The sequence below is a fragment of the Grampus griseus genome (assembly GCF_964374135.1).
Source record: "Grampus griseus genome assembly, chromosome: 6".
Lineage (NCBI taxonomy): Eukaryota > Metazoa > Chordata > Mammalia > Artiodactyla > Delphinidae > Grampus > Grampus griseus.
In genome coordinates this window covers 70,224,080-70,232,883 of record NC_139000.1, presented here as the reverse complement: position 1 = coordinate 70,232,883, position 8,804 = coordinate 70,224,080, and the positions used below count along the sequence as shown (strand labels likewise).

At 38.9% G+C, this 8,804-nt stretch overlaps 1 protein-coding gene across 1 annotated transcript; it reads right to left on the bottom strand.

Moving 5' to 3' along the window:
* Window positions 1-240: 240 nt before the first annotated feature.
* On the bottom strand, window positions 241-1,309 carry LOC309824384 (heterogeneous nuclear ribonucleoprotein A1-like). The gene has a single exon (XM_082657255.1). It carries the CDS (start codon window positions 1,258-1,260, stop codon window positions 298-300), a length of 963 nt encoding a protein of 320 aa, XP_082513381.1. The 5' UTR covers window positions 1,261-1,309; the 3' UTR covers window positions 241-297.
* Between the last annotated feature and the right edge of the window lie 7,495 nt (window positions 1,310-8,804).

Sequence of the window (8,804 nt, the reverse complement as noted above, 5' to 3'; positions counted from 1 at the left end):
AGTAATCAACAGCATGGGTGCAAAAAAAAAAAAATCTACATTAAAACCCTTTGTTGGAATGCTTTACACTTTCCACAGAACAGAAACTAAAATAACCTGTTATACAATTAGTCACAAATACAGTCCTCGAGTTTTTTTGCCCATACACATGAGTATTGTCTAAAACATGTCTTCTTTGTAGCAGCTAGGCCCTGCCACCACTGTGCTTGGCTGAGCTCACAAATCTGTTGTAACCTGTAGCTTCCCTGTCACTTCTCTGGCTCTCCTCTCCTGCTAAGCGTTGTTTCCTGGCAGTAATCAAAACCTTCTGCCACTGCCATAGCTACTGCTGCTGCTGGAACCACCATAGCCACCTTGGTTTCGGGGTTTGGCAAAGTATTGGCCTCCACCACCATAGGGGCCAGAACTTCTGCCTCCAAAGTTTCCTTCTTTCATGGGTCCAAAATTTGAAGACTGATCGTTGTAGCTGCCAAAATCGTTGTAGCTTCCACCACCTCCAAAATTGCTTCCATCATTACCAAATCCATTATAGCCATCCCCACTGCCACCATATCCACCACCACCGCGGCTGCCACCAAAGCCACCTCGACCGCTGAAGTTTCCTCCACAACCAAAGTTGTCATTCCCACCAAAACCACCTCCACGACCACCACCAAAGTTTCCAGAACCACTTCGACCTCTTTGGCTGGATGAAGCACTAGCCATCTCTTGCTTAGATAGGGCTTTCCTTACTTCACAGTTGTGGCCGTTCTCAGTGTGGTATTTCTGAATGACAATCTTGTCTACAGAGTCATGATCATCAAAGGTTACAAAAGCAAAGCCTCTCTTTTTGCCACTGCCTCGGTCAGTCATGATTTCAATCACTTCAATTTTCCCATACTGTTCAAAATAATCTCTTAGATGATGTTCTTCAGTATCTTCTTTAATGCCACCAACAAAAATCTTTTTCACAGTTAAGTGGGCACCAGGTCTTTGAGAATCTTCTCTTGAGACGGCCCTCTTTGGTTCCACAACTCTTCCATCCACCTTGTGTGGCCTTGCCTTCATGGCCGCATCCACCTCCTCCACAGTGGCATATGTGACAAACCCGAAGCCTCTGGAGCGTTTGGTGTTTGGATCCCTCATTACCACACAATCTGTGAGCGTTCCCCACTGCTCAAAATGGCTCCTCAGACTCTCATCGGTTGTTTCAAAGCTCAAACCTCCGATGAAGAGCTTCCGCAGCTGTTCGGGCTCTTTGGGTGACTCTGACTTAGACATAACGGCAGTGGAGGGTGGGGGGAGACGTCAACGATGCTTACTCGGCGGCGTCCACGAGCAGAAAACTGGGTTTGTTTTTGTAGGTCCTTTTCTTCTCTTGTTTCCCCCTTAGAGAATTTCCTTTAGCATTTATTGTAGAGCTGGTTTGGTGGTGTTGAATTCTCTTAGCTTTTGCTTGCCTGTAAAGCTTTTGATTTCCCTGTTGAATCGGAATGTGATCCTTGCTGGGTAGAATAATCTTGGTTGTAGTTTCTTCCCTTTCATCACTTTAAATATATAGTGACACTCCCTTCTGGCTTGTAGAGTTTCTGCTGAGAAATCAGCTGTTAACCTTATGGGAGTTCCCTTGTACATTATTTGTCATTTTTCCTTTGTTGCTTTTAATTTTTTTCTTTGTGTTTAATTTTTGTCAGTTTGATTACTATGTGTCTCAGCATGTTTCTCCTTGGGTTATCCTGTATGGGACTCTCTGCGCTTCCTGGACTTGGGTGGCTATTTTCTTTCCCATGTTAGGAAAGTTTTTGACTATAATCTCTTCTAATATTTTCTTGGGTACTTTTCCTCTATCTTCTCCTTCTGGGTCCCCAATAATGCGAATATTGGTGCGTTTAATGTTGTCCCAGAGGTCTCTTAGGCGTCTTCATTTCTTTTCATTCTTTTTTCTTTATTCTGTTCCACGGTAGTGAATTCCACCATTCTGTCTTCCAGGTCACTTATCGGTTCTTCTGCCTCAGTTATTCTGCTATTGATTCCTTCTAGTGTATTTTTCATTTCAGTTATTGTATTGTTCATATCTGTTTGTTCTTTAATTCTTCTAGGTCTTTATTAAACATTTCTTGCATCTTCTTGATCTTTGCCTCCATTCTTTTTCCGAGGTCCTGGATCATCTTCACTATCATTATTCTTAATTTTTTTTCTGGAAGGTTGCCTATCTTCACTTCATTTAATTGTTTTTCTGGGGTTTTATCTTGTTCCTTCATCTGGTACCTAGTCCTCTGCCTTTTCATTTTGTCTGTGTTTCTGTGAATGTGGTTTTCGTTCCACAGCCTGCAGGATTGTAGTTCTTCTTGCTTCTGCTGTCTACCCTCTGGTGGAATAGGCTGTCTAAGAGGCTTGTGTAAACTTCCTGATGGGAGGAACAGGTGGTGGGTAGAGCTGGCTGTTGCTGTGTTGGGCAGAGCTCAGAAAAACTTTAATCTGCTTGTCTGCTGATGGGTGGGGCTGGGTTCTCTCCCTGTTGGTTGTTTGGCCTGAGGCAACCCAGCACTGGAGCCTACCCTGCTCTTTGGTGATGCTAATGTCAGACTCTGGGAAGGGGGTCATGCCAAGGAGTACTTCCCAGAACGTCTGCTGCCAATTTCCTTGTCCCCATGTTGAGCCACAGCCACCCCTCGTCCCTGCAGGAGACCTTCCAACTCTAGCAGGTAGGTCTGGTTCAGTCTCCTGTGGGGTCACTGCTCCTTCCCTTGGGTCCTGATGTGCATACTACTTTGTGTGTGCTCTCCAAGAGTGGAGTCTCTGTTTTCCCCAGTCCTGTCAAAGTCCTGCAATCAAATCCCGCTTGCCTTTAAAGTCTGATTCTCTGGGAATTCCTCCTCCCATTGCCGGACCCCCAGGTTGGGAAGCCTGACGTGGGGCTCAGAACCTTCACTCCAGTGGGTGGACTTCTGTGGTATAAGTGTTCTCCAGTTTGTGAGTCACCAACTCAGCAATTATGGGATTTGATTTTATTGTGTTTTTGCCCCTCCTACCATTTCATTGCGGTTTCTCCTTTGTCCTTGGATGTGGGGTATCTTTTTTGGTGACTTCCAGTGGCTTCCTGTCGATGGCTGTTCAGCAGTTAGTTGTGATTCCGGTCCTCGCGCGAGAGGGAGTGAGCGCTCATCCTTCTACTCCACCATCTTGAACCAATCTCCAACTTTTCTGAATTAATTTATTCTGCAGATTTTTTTTCTTTTTGGTCGTGTGTGTGTGTGTATTTTTTAGTCTAAGGTTTTCTACATATCACATTGTCTCATCTGCAAACAGAAATAATTTTACCTCTTGCTGTCCAGTTTGGATGCCCCCCCTTTCTCTCTCTCTCTCTCTCTCTCTCTCTCTCTCTCTCTCTGTGTGTGTGTGTGTGTGTGTAATTGCTGTGGCTAGGACTCATAGTACAATGTTGTATAGAGGTAAGAAGAATGGGTATCTTGCCTTGTTCCTGATCTTTTAGTTTCAGGGAAAGCTGTCTGGTTTTCACTGTTCAGTATGATATTAATTGTGGGCTTTTTGTGTATGGTCTTTATTATGTTAAGGTATTTTCTGTCTATTCCTAATTTGTTGAGAATTTTATCATAAAATGTTATTGAATATTTTCAAAGCTTCTTCTGCATCTGTTGAAATGATCATTTTGGGTAGTGTTTTGATTTGTAATTTAATATCTTCATTTGTTATAGGTCTATTCAGATTGTCTTTTTCTTTTTGAGTTCATTTTAGTAGTTTGTATGTTTCTAGTACTTTGCCTGTTTTAGCTAGGTTATCAAATTTGTTAGCATACAGTTGTTTTTAGTATTTGTTTTACAGTCCTTATTATTTCTGTAAGATCATTAGGAGTGTCCCTTCTTTCATTTCATTTCTAATTCTAGTAATTTGAGACTCACCTCTTTTGTCTTGATTAATGAAGCTAAAGTTTTGTCAATTTTTTTTAGAGAATCAGCTTTCTGTTTAAGTGATTTTCTTTATTATTTTTCTATCCTCTATTTCATTAATTTCCACTCTAAGCTGCTATTCTTTTCTTCTTGCTTTAGGTTTATTTCACTTTTCTTTTTCCAGTATCTTAAAATAGAAGTTTAGGTTATTGGTTTGAAATGTTATTTTTTTTGCAAAATAAGTATTTACAGCTATAAATGTCTTTGTGAGCACTGCTTTTGCTGCATCCCTTAAGTTTTGGTATGTGTCTTCATTTTTATTCATTTTGGAGTACTTTTAGAGTTCCTTTTTGATTTCTTCTTTGATGCATTGATTATTTAGGAGTATATTGTTTAATTCCCATACATTTCTGAATTTTCCAGTTTTTATTGCTATTGATTTCTAGTGTTGGAAAGCATATTTTAGTATCATGTCTATCCTTTTAATCTTTTAATTATTTCTATCCTGTCTTCTTCATTAAGACAATCTTTTTATTATTTCTGTCTTCTGCACTTTAAATTCATTGAGGTTTGTTTTATGGTCTATGGTCTGTCCTAGAGAATGTCCCATGTATACTTGGAAAGAATGTATATTCCGTTCCTGTTTTGTGGAGTGTTGTATGAATATTCTGTAAATGGTTGGTTTATAGTGTTGTCCAAATCTTCTATTTCCTTGTTGATCTTCTAGCTCATTGTTCTATCTTTTATTGAAAGTGTAGTGTTGAAATCTTAAACTATTATTGCTTTTTAAAAAATACTTATTTTTTAATTTTGGCTGCGTCAGGTCTTAGTTGTTGTATGCAGATCTTTGTTGTGGCATGTGGGATCCTCCACTGTAGTGTGCGGGATCCTCATTGCAGCGCATGTGCTCTGTAGTTGCGGCACACGGGCTCTCTAGTTGTGGCCCGTGTGGTCAGTAGTTGTGGTGCACTGGTTTAGTTGCCCCGCAGCATTTGGGATCTTATTTCCCCCACCAGGGATCAAACCCACGTCCCCTGCATTGGGAGGTGGATTTTTAACCCCTGGACCACCAGGGAAGTCCCAAACTATTATTATTGACTTATCTCTTTCTCCCTTCATTTTCAGTTTTGCTTCATATGTTTTTATGTTCTATTAGGTGCACATTTGCTTATAATTGTTATGTCTTCCTCATGGATTGACTCTTTAATCATTATAAAATGTCACTCTACGTCTAGCAACATTTTTTTTTTTTTTTGCGGTACGCGGGCCTCTCACTGTTGTGGCCTCTCCCGTTGCGGAGCACAGGCTCCAGACGCACAGGCTCAGCGGCCATGGCTCACAGGCCCAGCTGCTACGTGGCATGTGGGATCTTCCCAGACTGGGGCACAAACCCGTGTCCCCTGCATTGGCAGGCGGACTCTCAACCACTGCGCCACCAGGGAAGCCCTAGCAACAACTTATTTGATTTTATTTTTGCGGTACGTGGGCCTCTCACTGTTGTGGCCTCTCCTGTTGCAGAGCACAGGCTCCGGACGCGCAGGCCCAGCAGCCACGGCTCACGGGCCCAGCCGCTTCACAGCACGTGGGATCCTCCCAGACCGGGGCACGAACCCGTGTCCCCTGCATCGGCAGGCAGACTCTCAACCACTGCGCCACCAGGGAAGCCCTAGCAACATTTTTTTTATGTGTATTTTTTCTGACATCAGTATAGCCACTCCAGGTTTCTTGTGGTTACTGTTTGTATAATATATCTTTTTCCATCCCTTAACTTAGAATCTGTTTGTATTTTGAATCTAAAATGTCTCTTCTGTAGATAGCATATAGTTGGATCTTGTTTTTAATCCAGTCTGACAATGTCTGCCTTTGAATTGTTTAATGTAGTTACATTTAATGTGATTATTGATATAGGCATAATTGGTTTTATTGTGCTTCACTTTATTGCACTTTGCAGATATTGTGTTGTTTTACAAAGGAAGGTTTGTGGCATTGAGCAAATCTCTTGGCGCCATTTTTCCAACAGCATTTGCTCACTTCATGTCTCTGTGTCATATTTTGGTTATTTTTGCAATATTTCAAACTTTTTCATTATTATTATATTTCTTATGGTGAGCTATAGTGAGTAACCTTTGATGTTACTACAACTTGCTGAAGGCTCAGATGATGGTTAGCATTTTTTAGCAACAAAGTGTTTTTATTTTTATTTATTTATTAAGAAAACACACATATTCACTTTATTATTTATTTATGTATTTACTTATTTGGTTGTGTGGGGTCTTAGTTGCGGCAGGCAGGCTCCTTAGTTGCAGCTCGCCAGCTCCTTAGTTGCAACTCACCAGCTCCTTAGTTGCAACTCTGCAGCTCCTTAGTTGGTGGCATGTGAACTGTTAGTTGCAGCATGCATGTGGGATCTAGTTCCCTGATCAGGGATCGAACCTGGGCCCCTTGCATTGGGAGCACGGAGTCTTATCCACTGTGCCACCAGGGAAGTCCCTATTTAGTTTTTAAAAAGTTATTGGAGTATAGTTGACTTACAATATTGTGTGCAATAAATTATTTGACTTACAATATTGTGTGCAATAAATTATTTAAAATTAAGGTTGTACATTGTTTTTTCAGACATAATGCTATTGCATACTTAATAGAGTACATTATAGTGTAAATATAACTTTTATATACAATGGGAAACCACAAAATCCTTGTGACTTGCTGTGTTGTGATGTTTGTTTTATTATGGTGGTCTAGAACCAAACCTGCAATATCTTCTAGGTATGCCTGTACTTGGATTTATATTTGCCATTTTACTTTGTGTTTTCTATGTGTGTTATGTCTTTTTTGTTCCTCTGTTCCTCCTTTACTGCTTTCTTTTACATTGAATTAATATTATCTAATATAGCATTTTAATTTCAAAACCCATTGTTTTTGCACTGTATGTTTTTAAAGTAACTTTCTTAATGGTTGCTCTAGGGCTTATAATATACATCTTAACTTATCAGAATCCACTTCACATTTATATTAACTTAATTCCAGTGAGATTTAGAAAAATTACTCTTACATAGCTCTATTCCCTTTCCTATGTTTTCTGTTAATATTGCTATACATGTTACATCTATAAATGTTACAAACCCAATAATACATCGTTATAATTATTACTTTATATAATTTTGTCTTTTAGACTAGCTTAGCTGAGAGGAGAAAGAGCAAGTATATATTTATTATTTTTGTTATATTAACCTTTTTATTTATCATTTCTGGTTCTTTTCATTTATTCTTGCAGATTCAAGTTACCATCTGGAGTTATTTCCTTATTTAGCCCAATACAGCTTTGCTACTATGTACTTTGCGCTGTTATCAGCAAATATATTACAATTTTATATGTTATAGGCCCAAGAATATATTATATACATGATGTTTTATACAATTGCTTTTTAAATTGAGTAGAAGAAAGGAGTAAAATATGCATTTATGCTATTTTTATAATTTCATAATTACCTTTACTGGTGCTCTTTGCTTTTTCACAATAATTGAATTATGACTATTTGGGGTCACTTACTTTCAGTCTGATTAATTTCCTTTAAAATTTCTTGTAAGGAGGGTCTGCTGCTAGTAACAGGTTCTCTGTTTTTATTTATCTGGGAGTATCTTTAATTTGCTTTTATTTTTTAAAGATAGATTTGCTGAATACAGCATTCTTAGTTAATAGTTTCTTTGAACACTCTGAATATATTATTCCACTGCCTTCTGGCCTCCATTGTTTCCGCTGAGAAGTCAGATTTTAATCCTATTGGGATTCCCTTGCAGTGATAAGTCATTTTTTTTCTTCTGTAAAGATTTTCTCCTTATCTTTGGTTTTCACTATTTTTACTATGATGTTTCAGTTTGTGGATCTCTTTGTGTTTTCCTACCTGGAGTTTGTTGAGCTTCCTGGATGTGTAGATTATTGTTTTTCAACAGATTTGAGAAGTTGTCAGCCATTATTTCTTCAAATATTGCAGCACTTAATAGTGTCCCACACTTCTTTGAAGTTTTGTTCATTTTTTCTTCATTCTTTCTCTCTATTCTTCAGGTTGCATAATCTTTATTGCTCTTTTTTTAGATTTGTTTATTATTACTTCTGCTAATTCAAATCTACTATTGGCCCTTTTAGTGAATTTTTCACTTCAGTTATTGTAATTTTCAACTCTAGAATTGCCATTCTGTTCTTTATTATAATTCCTGTTTATTGATGATCTCTACTTGCTGCCACATTTCATAATGCCTTTTTTGCTCTTTAATCATGGTTTCCTTTAGTTCTTTGAACATATTTATAATGGCTGCTTTGAAGATTTTGTTAAATTTGATATCTAGTTGCTCTCACAGGCAGTTTCTGTTGCCTGATTTTTTTCCCCAGTGTATGGGTTATACTCTCCTGTTTCCTTGTATGACTAATTTTTGTTGGAAATTAGATATTTTAGATAATACATTGTAGTAACTTTGGGTACTGGTGCCTCCCTCTGGAGCTTGTTATTGTTATTTGCTAGCTTATTGGTCAAGTAACTGGCTGTACTATTTTAGTAGAGTCTATTTCTCTCTTGCACTGGTAAGTTCTGATATTGCTCCTCAGGGAGCATATTCTTGGGTTATGTCTACAGTCACCCTGGGTTAACAGTGGGTTTTTTTTGGGTTCTCTTTGGCTGACTCTGTCCCTTACCTTAGCCAGATGTTGAACTCTACTAATTGCTAGGTGATTGTTTAATTACTTTCAACAATGCCCTGGTGCGCAAATTGCTCACCAGCTGAACCAGTGAAATTCAGAATCCTTTGAAGGGATAGTTCTGGAAGTCTGTTGAGATTTTTTTCTGACTTCAGGCAGTCTCTGCCCAGCTATGTCCTTCCCAGATTCTCTCACACAAACTAGCCAGTTTACAGTTTAGCTTTTAT